The sequence below is a fragment of the Drosophila obscura genome, unplaced genomic scaffold (genome assembly GCF_018151105.1).
Source record: "Drosophila obscura isolate BZ-5 IFL unplaced genomic scaffold, ASM1815110v1 contig_150, whole genome shotgun sequence".
In the NCBI taxonomy this organism is placed as follows: Eukaryota; Metazoa; Arthropoda; class Insecta; order Diptera; family Drosophilidae; genus Drosophila; species Drosophila obscura.
Genome location: NW_024542736.1, coordinates 282,812 through 295,450, shown reverse-complemented (window position 1 = coordinate 295,450; position 12,639 = coordinate 282,812). Strand labels below are relative to the sequence as shown.

The 12,639-nt window shown below is 41.6% G+C and overlaps 1 protein-coding gene and 2 non-coding genes across 3 annotated transcripts; 2 read left to right on the top strand and 1 right to left on the bottom strand.

The window, feature by feature from the left end:
• Positions 1–3,905: 3,905 nt before the first annotated feature.
• Trnat-cgu lies at positions 3,906–3,977 on the top strand. Its single transcript has one exon. It is a non-coding gene; the product is annotated as a tRNA-Thr (tRNA).
• A 313-nt stretch (positions 3,978–4,290) lies between these two features.
• Positions 4,291–4,362, top strand: Trnat-cgu. The gene has a single exon. It is a non-coding gene; the product is annotated as a tRNA-Thr (tRNA).
• A 5,721-nt stretch (positions 4,363–10,083) lies between these two features.
• LOC111066467 (BTB/POZ domain-containing protein KCTD12) lies at positions 10,084–11,840 on the bottom strand. The gene has a single exon (XM_022355112.2). It carries the CDS (start codon positions 11,539–11,541, stop codon positions 10,855–10,857), a length of 687 nt encoding a protein of 228 aa, XP_022210804.2. The 5' UTR covers positions 11,542–11,840; the 3' UTR covers positions 10,084–10,854.
• Positions 11,841–12,639: the final 799 nt, after the last annotated feature.

The window sequence follows — 12,639 nt, the reverse complement described above, 5'->3', positions numbered from 1 at the left end:
CACAGCCGCAATTTTTCTTCCCCTGATTGTTTACGATGTCAGATGAGTTTCGTTGGAAATTCATTTACTGTCCAAAGCGAAAGAGAGAAACCCATATACAAATTGTCACGTGCGGACGTGGCTGTCGATGGCATTTAACCAGACTTAAAGCCGGTAAAATTTTCATTTTCATTCTCACGGCTATCCGCGGCTCTCGTTTACCCATTGTTGCCAGTTTCCCTCTCGTTCTCTTTTTCCCGCTTTTTAAATGCCATTGAGAAATTATTAATGGAGTTATGCGAACCGAAGGACGAATCAATAATTCAACTCGAGTGTGGGTGTGTGTGAGGGACTTGGTTGGTGGGTGTATTTGTGTGGGTGAATCTAATCGAATTTATTGGAGCAGTAGCAGAATCGTCTCATGTTTTAGAATCGCCAGCGGCTGTGGGTTCTGTGCGGTGTACTCATAACAATGTCAGGGCGATATGGCAATGGAAGGTCTACAACATTCATTATTGGGATCATTTATGCCATGCGGAGCAGAATGTATGTATTGTGCCATCTTCATTGTTGGTCTTTAACTTGCTACACATGCACGCATTCCAAATGGGAATCGATTAAGACTTCGTTGGTCATCTGTTAGAGCCATGTTCATAAAGTTACCTCAGATAGGGATCGGTTAAGGGACGGGTTTAGATTTAAGGGTAATAAATTCATTAATCATAGCAGAACTACTTAGGGCAGATTATCTTAATATTGTTGTGTGTGTGATATATGTATGTAAATATTTTTGAACATTGTTATTGATAGCAAATATAATATTGTTGTCGCTCGTGTCGATGTAAATCCAAGAAAATTAGTTTTCAACTCGCTTCTCCAGGCAAGCAGCCAGAATCCCTTTGTTCCGTGTTCTATTGAAAAATTAAATTGTGAAAAATTCCGCAATACACACACAAAACCCACTCTTCTACACAAATACACAGCCGTAAACACAAAGCCATTGACGTTCGTTGGCACAAAGCAAAGCCGCAATCGAGAAGGGGAGTGGTGCGGATGCGGCCCATGGCATGTCCATACCATCGTCCATATCCTTACAGTATCTGTGTGAGTATCTGTTGAGTGTGTATTGGTAGTTTGTTTTGTGCTTTGTTCTTTTTATGCCGTTCGGGGAGAAAAAAACCCCTCACAAACAGACAAAAACTGAAGCAAAAGTCAACGCAACGCTGAAAGCATGCCAGGTAATTTCATTATTCAAATATGTGTGAATGTGAGCTCGGGAGAAAGGACCTGACTGGCTGATTGGCTGACTGACTGACTGACTGACTGTATGAGCGAGAGTGACTGGCAGACCGACACACTTTGTTCCATTGAAATGGACCACAACTAGAATGTGGTCTAAACAATGCCCTGCAAAAGCAGACACAAATGGGCCGTCCATTTCCGGTTACTTCTGTTTCGATGCCTTGTTTATTTGCACTTCAATTAATTACACCATTCAGCAGTCGGAACTGCCCTCCCCATTCGCTTTTAGCCCACTGTTTGCTCTATTAATTGGAAATTTCATGCATTCTTTATGATAATTTTACTCGGTTGGCGCCCGCAGCTTTTGTCAAATTGTTTTTCGTGCCTCATTAATCGGTCTAGCCATCTCGCTCTGTCCGCTATGGCTATCCCGGTTATCTGTGGCGGCCTGGAAGACTGAGGCCTGCGGCATGGGCGTTTAATTTATTTCAGATGACTTTTGATTATTTTAGCAATTGGATTTATGACCAGCCATAAATAAATAAATATTACGTGAGACCACTAAATTTTATTAGCTGTTGAAATGCGTTTAATTTGTATTTAACCATCTGGAAGTTGGAATAATTAACGGCCATAAAAAAGTGGCAGCAGCGATATGCAAATGAGCATGGTCAGAGATATGTATGTACATAGTACTACTGGTATGCAAGTGCGGAGGGAACTTTTACTAATCCAAAACAGATTGCTGCTGCCTGCCTATCCAATCGTATCTACGCACAAACCGCAAATATCTCAACCAGGAATGGGTCTTGCCGCTTCGAGAATTTCGACAGTTTGCCCAGATCTATAAAAATCAAACCCCCAAATGAAGATGCCAGTCCGCAGACGTCTCAGGCTGTAAGCTGAAAGTGGCATATGCCAGGGGTCACAACTCGTTTGGAGCAGCTTGCAATAAATTAGCTTCTTGGCCCAAAGAATTTCGGGCGTGCTTCTCTGACCATTTTCTTTAATTTTACCATATTGTTTTACTCGTGGGCGTGGGATATAAATTCTGCCGTTTAGCTACATTTATCAGCCATGTATCTGCGCGTGTGTGGGAAGAAAATCAATAAACATGTAGGAGAAGGGAGTCCTAGCTTCGCGAGTCTCTTCCCAATCCCATTTTTGACAGCAATTAATCAGAGCCCGCGCTTGCGTGCAATTAGTGTTGCTATATAACGCCATAAATTGCCGTAGGCCGCCTCCTAACGAGAACTTTAAGAAGAACACGGGAACCCCTTTTACGAGGCTCGCGCATGAAAAATTCAAATCACTTGATTAGTGGCAATTAATTTGCCCTACGCCTGTGCGTAAATCACTCTGCCAACTAGAAGGGTGGGGGTGGGAAAGAGAACAGAAAACCGACATGTTATGGCCAATCCATAGAGCCCTTAAGGGGGATCGTTTATGCGATTAGAACACTCAGATAAGAATATAGTAATTGGTCTAACTATGGTAGCCAAAAAAAGATAGAAAGTTGTATGAAACACCTCATATAAACTTTTTGACATGGGTATAATAATCGCTAAGGTGTGATCAGAAGTTGGTATTGAAGAAGAACAAAAAAACTCGGTGACATCACAATCTCATCACAGTATAAACCGAACGTAGTTATTCTGGGATTGTGTCACAGGACCCCTTGTTTATAGCCCCAGTTATGACGGGTGTTAATGGCTCGTTTGCGTGCCCCACCACCACTTGGATTGGCCTTCCATGGGCAAGGCTGACTCCAGCTTGGTTTCGGCCGGGCCAGTTCAATTTGCAACTAATAGAATTGTCACTCACATTTTGCCGACATCTGTTGGATAGCTCGTCTCCTTTCGTACAATATTTTCCCACATTCAGGGAATTTAGTGGGTGACTATCATTCACCGCAATTGTGTTGTGTGACAAGTGAATTTGTCATTGGTAGCTCAAGTTGAAACAAAGCCAAGGCCGGCATATACATATGTATATGAGAAGGAAAACCAACTGGTAGTGGCGAAAATTTGAATCCATGTTATGGGCACTTTTTTGCACTAGCTGGAAAAGGGAAATGCTTTCATTTGGAGCTGCCACAAAGCATTTCCGCTTTGTGGCACACACATAATGTGAGCTCTGACTGTGTGTGTTTGGTTGTGTGTTTGTGACAATGAGTGATGTTTCTGTGGGTGCGCGCCTTGGTCAAGTCAACGCTAAGCGACACTGGCAACAAAAAGCAGCATCAAATTCCGGGCTGGCATCATGATGGATGGCCGCATATTACTTGTCTAATGCATACTGCAATTACGAAATTTTAGTGCTCTATTAGCTAATAGTTAGTTGTCATTTTCTGTGTTTGCTCTAATCAAAAACATCTCCAGGGCTCTCAAATTGAGTGCATATCACTAAAAACATAGTAGCATTATCTTATCTAAATGTATTACCTATAAAACAATGGTTTACAAAAAAACACTTTCCTCTAATGAAACAACTGCGAAATTTTTTACGTTTAAAATTAGAATTTAATTTACTTAAAAATCTTCATAAAAATGATTTTCAATATTTAAGAATTTGCACTGCGCATGCTTGTGCGACGCTACGCGCTCTCTTGCTCAGCCGCTCTCTTTGTGCACTGTTTACTGTGCGCTGTCTCGAATGCGCCGTTTGACACCCGCTACCTCGAAGCCTCTTTAGCTCAGTGGTAGAGCGTTGGTCTCGTAAACCAAAGGCCGTGAGTTCAACCCTCACAGGAGGCAAGTTGTACGATTCTCTGAGAATATGTTTTTTTTAATCTTCTAATCTCGTTTTTCACTTTTTACATTCATTATGTACTTTTCAATTCTTCTTTTCTAAATTTTCCTGAAATACACTTAAAGAATTATTTCCTTAAATTTTCTCATGCCAAATACAGTGTGAAATTTCAAATTAATTTCCAGCTTTGCCGCTGCGATGCTGATTGAATGACGATGAGTCACGATCTGTTCAATAAGCGTCGCTCATGATTCTACATTTTCGAGAACCGCTGAGCGGGGTGGCTGATATAAGGCATTTGGCGCCGCTCTTCGCAGTGCCTCTTTAGCTCAGTGGTAGAGCGTTGGTCTCGTAAACCAAAGGCCGTGAGTTCAACCCTCACAGGAGGCAAGTGTTTAAACTTAATAAGTTTCAATTCTTTTTTTTCTTCTTCTATTAAATATTATTTAAATATGACGGCACATACTTCATTACTGCCTCTGAGAACACTCCAGTGTGGCATTTTTCTATTGCTGGGCCTCAAGAACCCTTTAATGTAGGGTTAAGAACCCAATGTGGGGTTGATTAAGGGTTGAGTGGGTTAGTAAGAGGCTTGCCATTTGGGGCCGCAGGAAAGCACATTGCGTCAAGGGCATACCTAACTACTTCTTGAGCCCTCTTCTTGGCTGGCTGGCCCCAACTGTTATTTTATGACTGCCCACTCGCACACGCAGGGCGGGGCGTTGCGCACGTTTGGGCCTTTAAAACTAACGGCAAATACGAGTTGTAAATAGGGTTTCGGGCTCTGTATGGTGAATGATGCGGTCATTATGTCTTTGCATTTGTGTGTGTGCGAGCATATGGAGAACGTGCAATGATTATGTACATACCACATAAAATATGTACAGATGTACATAGCACATACCTACTTATGTATGACCCGACACTTGTGAGTGCGGTTCCTGTTTGTTTTGGTGGGAAATTACAGCAAATGCTTGTGGCGCCATAAGGACCGGAAATAAAAATAAATTTAAGCAAATTGCGAAGATGGAAACCAGTATCCAGTATCCAATCAAATCTTGACCTTGAAATTTGTACTACTTTCAATGCCTCCAGATAAACCCACTGCCTGTATTGGTATGCCTTCCACTATTTTAGTATCTTGATCCATAACTGTATTTTCATCGATAAGTCTGTCAAGATTGTCCCTTACTTCCGTAGATAGGGCGTAAGAAACGCGCTCATTTATTTTGACCAATTCTGGGATGTTATTGAACTTTCGTCATCATCATTGGAGTTGTTATAAATTTCCAGAAATTTGCGCTTGTCCCCTTCCAAATTATTGTCCTGTCCGCATACCCAGGGCAGAGAGCAACCCATAAAAACGTTAGTCGAATTAAATGTTGAATTTCTTAACATACTCCAAATTTATTGAAGAAGTGCTCATCGTGACCAGTCTTGACCACCTACTTAAGTCAACTGAATTGGTAAAATTGGTATAATTAAACTGAATATATACACCGATAGAAAAAATCCCTGAAATTTTAATATTTTCACTTAGATTTTAATATTTATGCCATTGATTTTCATCCAAGAGTGGTTGTATTAAAATTGAATATTTTTCACTTAAATTTTGATATTAATATAGAAATATTTAAATTTAATATATTTCATATCTAAATTTAACATGTTTCATATTTAAATTTAATATGTTTCATATTTAAATTTAATATGTTTCATATTCAAATTGAATATGTTTCATATTCAATGTTAATATGCTTCATATTTAAATTTAATATGTTTAATATTTAAATCTAATATGTTTCATATTTATATTCATTTTTAACTATTGGTTTAACATTGGTTATTATTTTGCGTACGCAAATTACATTTCAAGTCCTCATGGTGTGAATTGGTTAAAGTTTTCAACTAGAAATAATCGCAACATGAGTAGAACTGCATTGGTTGTGATTATGCCCCTGCGCTAAGAAAATTTTGCTGTGCATTCAAGGCGGCAGCTGCTGGAACCAGTTGGGAATTCGAGAGACATAAAAAAATAATATAAACATAGTTAAAATAAACACAACAAATATTTGATTTCATTTAACATGGAATATTTAAAATAAAAAGTTTTTCCTTTGGATTTTAAAAGAAAAATTTTGAAATCAAGTCATAATAATCTTCAATTTAAATATGAAACATATTAAACTACAAATTTAATATATTATAGTTATTTTGAAGTATTTTGTATTTAAATTAAATATGACCGTATTAAAAAAGCATTTTTAATACATTTATATTTTAATCAAAGTGAATTCTATTAAATTTTACTATGTTTGTATTTAAAAATGGCATTTTAAATTCAAATATGATTGTAGTTATTTTTACTATGCCCCTTTTCTATCAGTGTAGCCTGTGGAAAAAATGAGAGCGACCCATTTGAGATCAAGAATTTTTATATTTGTATATATGAATGTAAATTGAACCAATCAGAACAGAAAGCTGAATACTATGGGCTTCAAGCGAGTGTTATCAGCAGTTAATCCAGATCAGGCCAAAGCTCACGTTATGATTGTGACTACTCCACCACCGAAAGTGCTATTAATTAAATGCCCACGCACTCTAAGCGCCTGCCTGAGCTATGGAAATTGATGTGTTAATTGTGCCCCGGTAAAGCATGGTACACATTTCAAAGGACTCACACAAGCTCCAAGTGTTGGCATTCTTCGATGCCTCGCTACTAAATGAAATGACATAAATTTAAAGCATCCTGCCACGACCTATGCGAAATTTATGAATTAATAAGGCACGCAGGCGACAAGGTCTGGTCGGTGGGAACGCCATGCGCCTTTTTATAGCCCCAAACCGGGTATGGGATACCGGGTCGGTTGAGGGCCGCCGCTCTTCTCATCCAGTTGAAACTAATTGAAACTGACAGGGTGCCGGTGCCGACGCCAGGCGCGATTCGAGGCACTTTTGTTGTTGCACATGATGATGACAATGACTGGGCGCACAGCGAGGAAATGTTAATCAGACGGGGCCGACTTCGCTATGGCGAAATCAAATCAAGGTAATTTACCGTAAGAGACAAAAAGGCATCATTTCATTTTCCTGCCGTCAGAAACTCACAACACACCCAGGATGGCCCTGGCTCGCCATACTCCGTATGTGTAACGCACAAGGGTATGATGTATTCGCGCTAATGTATGTAACACTAAGGGGAAGACTTCAAAATATGATGTGGAAAGTAAAATAGATTACTAATACGATTGATAGTCCCGATCTGTTAGTCATTTGTTGGTTGTTCCGTTTTCGCTTAAATCCTGAGTAGCGGGTATCATATCCTCTGTTCATGGCTATAGTAGATTGGTGCCCCGTGGGAGTGAGAGTGGAATTGGTTGGATGGGCAGGAGATGGAGTAAGCCAAGCCGAGTATTTGCTCTGCAATTTATATGCGCACAGCAGATACCAAAATTCCCTCTTCTTGGAACTGAATGGATGGAGTGGAGTGTGGAGTGGGCTGCTCCTGACTTACCTTATCCCGAACCCACACTTTGCATATTGTGTACATCTTACGTCCGTACAGTCAATATCTGACATCTTTCTATCGCTCTCTCGCTCCCCCTCACTCACACATACCCACGCAAAAAATACTCGCTTGTTGCTTAGTATGCAGATGGCGAACAGTGCCCTGTGTGCCCGTGTGGGTGTGTGGGTTGCTGGTCGGGTTGGTATCTTCCGTTGCCGTTGCCTCCATTTAGGCAGTGCATTTGCCATTGGCGCCAACTTTCGCCAGGCCTTTTTTTCGCTTTTGCTTTCGTTTTCCCTTTGCCTGCTTCCTTTATTGGTATGTATACCTTTCTGGCTCTAGAGCGCACTTCAACACGCACAAACACAAAAAGAAGAAAATTGCAAAAATAAAAAATAAAACAACAAGAAACAAGAAAGCATTTTCCCTTTTAATTTCAACATTTCTCTGCCTTTCTTTGCTTCCCTTCGTGCTGCCGCTGAGTTTTGTTGCTGTTCAGGACCTCTGGCAGCTTTGGCCCCAACAGCCTCACAGAAATGACTGTTGCCTGCTTTGAATTTAAACAAATGAGGAATTGTTGCTGCCCCTTTAATGGTCGCCTCCATTCATCTCTTTGACTTTCAGCTATTTATATGCACGGTTTTGTTCCCCACCAACATTTTGTGGACCGATGTTTGCCTTGTTGGCCGCAAAACTTTTGTTTGCCATTGTTTGCCGACTTTTCGTTTTGTTTGTTTCAAATGTATATTTGATTCTTTTATGATTTTGTTTACATTATTGTGTTTTTGTTTTTGTTTATGTTTTTTTTGTGTGCCCGTCAATTTTAATGAGCTGTCGTGAGCCGTAAGTCACGAGCCATGTGTCTATGAATGAGTTCTTTGCCGCGGGTTGCGCGATTTATTCCACGAATGAATATTAACTTGGGCAGCAGAATGACCAATTCATGATAATCTAAAGCTAAAGGAGTAGACACTTACGGGATCCCTGTGGCCCATACCACATGCAATAATCTTACGTGTTCTTCGTTTTCTTTAATTTATTGTTGGTTTTCGCCTGTTGCAAGTTATACCCTTTAGATGCATACTCGTACATGTGTTTGTATGTTGCTTAGTCGCACTTGATAGGCTATTTTAGCAGTTTTACTTTTTTGCGCTTTTCTAAATACATTTTACATTCGGTTTAGTTTAGTTTAGTTTAAATTAGCTTTAGTTTTAGTTTAATTCATTTAATAATACAATACTCGTACATTTCCATCCCACTTTCACATTCGATTTGGATTCAATTACATGTAATACTAAACATTTATAAGATACTTTCAATATCGACAATTGTTTTAATATATAATTAGGTATATATGTATATATATATATAGATATATGTATGTATATATGTATGTGTATATTGATTCATAATATCTGTGTGAGCCTCGTCATCAGTATGAATGTGTATAATGCAGCTCGATAGTTTGTTCATGCATATAGCCAAATTATTGTTTACGATTACATATGCAATCCGACTTTAAACAATTTCTACTCGTAGTTTTATACAATTTGCTCGTTTATTTATTTCGTGAGTGCTTCATGGATTTATTCAAATGCGCCCTGCCATTTTCATTGGAGTTGTCCGACGGGCGCATCATTTAACAAAAATTGGTGCACATGGAAATGAGATCAACAACAAACCTATGGCGGGAAAATGCTGAAAATGCTATGCGAGATATGTCAGCGGAATATAGTATTTCAATGAGTCTGTTGCCGCTCCCAAAAGCGGATAAAATCAATAAGGAGAGGCGCTCTCCAACGTTCAGCAAATTTTATTGGGTATGTGTTGTATTCCCATCGGTGTTTGGAAGTACTTTGTGTCCATTTGGTTTTGGCATCTCTCAGTGCAATTCACTAATAAATCGGAGTGGTGGTTTTTCAAAAGCTTTTCACATGACAATCATATCCAGGAAAAGGCCTTGGCCTGACATCTGTCAGAGTTGTAGTTCCAGCAACAAAAATTAGCCAAAGAATGTTCCAATTGACCAGGATGTGAGTAGTTTTTTCTATATTTTTTATCATGTAAAATCATGTAATACTGGAACACATTACATCGCTCTCTGTAGCTGTCAAGCCAAATGTTTATATCATGCTAAATATGGCCACATTTTTGGTTGAATTATTCGTAGCTTTCCAGAATCGGAAACATCTTGGAGAACTTTTGTGGACAACGAGCCGGTCTTGTGACAGCCTTTGTATGATATTTATTATAAATATGTTTCTAATATCGCTTTGCGTTCGAGTTTTATGAATTGCGTTTGGCTTTTTGCTTGGGCCATCATTTTTGGGGCCAGATGTTTTCTGCCTTTATTCTATGCCGCTATGTATACAGATATATATATTTATTATGTATGTTGTTTTTCAAAGTTTCGACTTTTATTAGGCTAATAAAACTTTAAATTTACCATTTTTTGTTGTTGTATGCCCCCTGTACTGGGGTGATTTCTGTTTCTACAATATTTCGTTAGTTTCAGAGAGTAACCCGTATTTCATGTTGTTCAGTGTATGTTTGAGTTAGTTTAATACCATTTAATCGAATATTCCTTACTTTCTGGTCTGTAGACTGTAGACTGTCTGTAGTTCCTTCTCTGGTTCTTATCTCATTTCACTTCCATTCGATTCTGTTTTATGTATTCGAATCGTTTTGTTTATTCTGCAATGCATTAACGGATTTTAGGGGCTAATAAAATGTTCGATTTGTTGTTGCTATCTGCCGTTTCCAATTTATTTTCACTTTGTTGTCTGCTCGTAAATCCAAATTCGTCTTCATTCATCAGCGAAATTTATGCGCAGCAGCTCAACATATCAAATTTGATGGGGCTCTCGCTCTACCCCCGACATTACATAAGTGTAAGTCGCATTTAATTAGCAGGCAAATCGAAGGAAGATATAGAAAACAAAACTCGGGTCCTGGCTTAAGTTTTTCTAAATAATTTTCTAGGCTTACGGGTATGTGTGTGGATTGTTAGTTCAATTGTACATTTGAAATGTTCCCATTTGTATATCGAGAGGTGGGTTGAAACTCAAACCTTTGGATTCTCCTTGGCATTCTGCTCATCACCGTCACCCACTGTTCGTTCCTGTCCAATTTATGATCTCCTATGCGCATAATGGATGTCTCATTACAGCCAATACTGACGAGGCAGCCAGCAGACGGTCACAAGGACGACAGGATGTCGATGTCAGCTGTTGGTTGTTCTTGGCGATGTTGCCTGTGGGCCTCAGCAGAATCCAGGACATAACGAAACACAGAAGGATAGAGACAGCTTGTTGGGTGGGTGTTGGGGGGTGGTGTTTGTGGGCTTAAAGTAGGGACATAGTCGGCTGATGGCCTTAGTCCCGGATGAAGACAAACTCATTGTAGTGGTTCCAGCGATTCTCCTCCGTGTCGACGCCCGGCTTGGGCTCCGCGGCCGAGCCAGCCGTCCCCGAGCCGCAGCTGCCAGCCAAACGATATCCGTGATCGTGCAGATTGTCGAAGGCCTGCTCGATAAAGCAGTGCTTCAGGAAGAAGCGCGAGGTGTAGCGATCGGGACCGCCGTGGTCCGGATCCCGTGACTCGTTTAGCGTGTCGCCGAAGATCTCGCGGCACTGGGCCACGCGGCCGCAGACCAGGATGCGGGACAGTTTGCGGAACTTGACATCAGCTAGGCCGTCCTTGCCGAACTGAAAGCTGCCCCGATACCCAATGGTGATGCAGCCGGGCGGACGGGCGTCCCGCTCCCCACGTATGCAGTCCAGCATGGCTGAGAGCTTGAAGTGCTCCGCCTCCCGCTGCAGGCGTTGACGCTCGCGAAAGCCCTCTGGCAGATTCAGCGTCTTATCGCGCAGGTAGTCCAGAATGTAGCGGAAGAGGACCCCGTCGCGGTCGAGGAAGTAGCGCCCTTTGCTGTCCTTGGCCAGTGATTCGCGTCCATCGCCAAAGAGTTCGTGCAGCAGCGAGGTCTTGTCCTGCAGCAGCGTGGCCAGCGTGGTCGTGTAGCTGACACCGCCAACATTTAGCTCAATGATTTCGGACATAGTGTGGCCTGTCGAGTGTCGGTCGTCGGTTGTTGCAGTGGGTGAGCGTTAATTGCTAATTAATCTGTGGCACCTTCGCGCAGCCACCAACACACATATGGCAGGCACGTACACTCGCGAGCAGCCGTCGTAGTAGCCTTCTCTTCTCCACCCACAATTCTCTCAAGTTCACACAATTTTGGTTTGTTTACAGCACTGGCCTGCCTTCCTACAATGTGTTTTTGTTTCGCTTGTTAGCCGCTGCACGCGTCCGCACTCGCTCAGCTCTCGTGTCGAACTGTGGGTCAGACCTGCTCCTGGCCAATGTGCTGTGCTCTGCTGCTGCTCTGCCTCTGCCACTTTTCACTCGCCCGTTGGTGTTGGTGTACATTTGTGTGTATGCATTGTGGAAACATCCAACAGAGAGAGAGAGAGAGAGAACTGTACTCTCTCTTTCTCCCATTTCTCTTTCGGCCTGCGCACTCGCTGCGTTTGTTTTGATATTGGATAATATTGTTTAACAAGTGGTTAAATTTAAAAAATGTGCACGGATATTTGTGGCATATGCGTGCGAAGGGTTGGTCGCTCGCTGCTTGCCGTGCACCTTCCTGCTCGAATGTTATTAATTTGATGAGGGTCTGCAAGGGTCCGCAGGGCGTATGCTTAATGGCCAATAGGCTGGATTACTGTTCGCTGATTCAGTGCTCTGTCTTAGGCGGAAGCACCAGGTAGACTGGCTTGTTGTTTACCCTGCGTGACACTGCTTAGCTGATAGAGCTGCTTAGCGATGCCCTTTGAGGATGCCACACCGCCAGCCAAAACATCAGGATTCAGCATACGTAGAGCGTGTTCAGTTTTTGAGGATTTTCACCCGAGCAAAGTTCACGTACATGCCATAACTAATTCTGTGGCTATGGCACGCATTGCATACTTTAAGGCGTCGCACACACACACACACACACACACATAGTTCATGCCTCGGCATGCCAACTATTCTGTTTCTCTTATTTTGGTCGTGGCAGCAGCAGCAGCAGGGTCACAGTGGCAACAGGCGCTGACAATTTGACACCGTGACACTGACATTAACATGCCACAGCAGGCAGCCAGCAGCCCAGCACC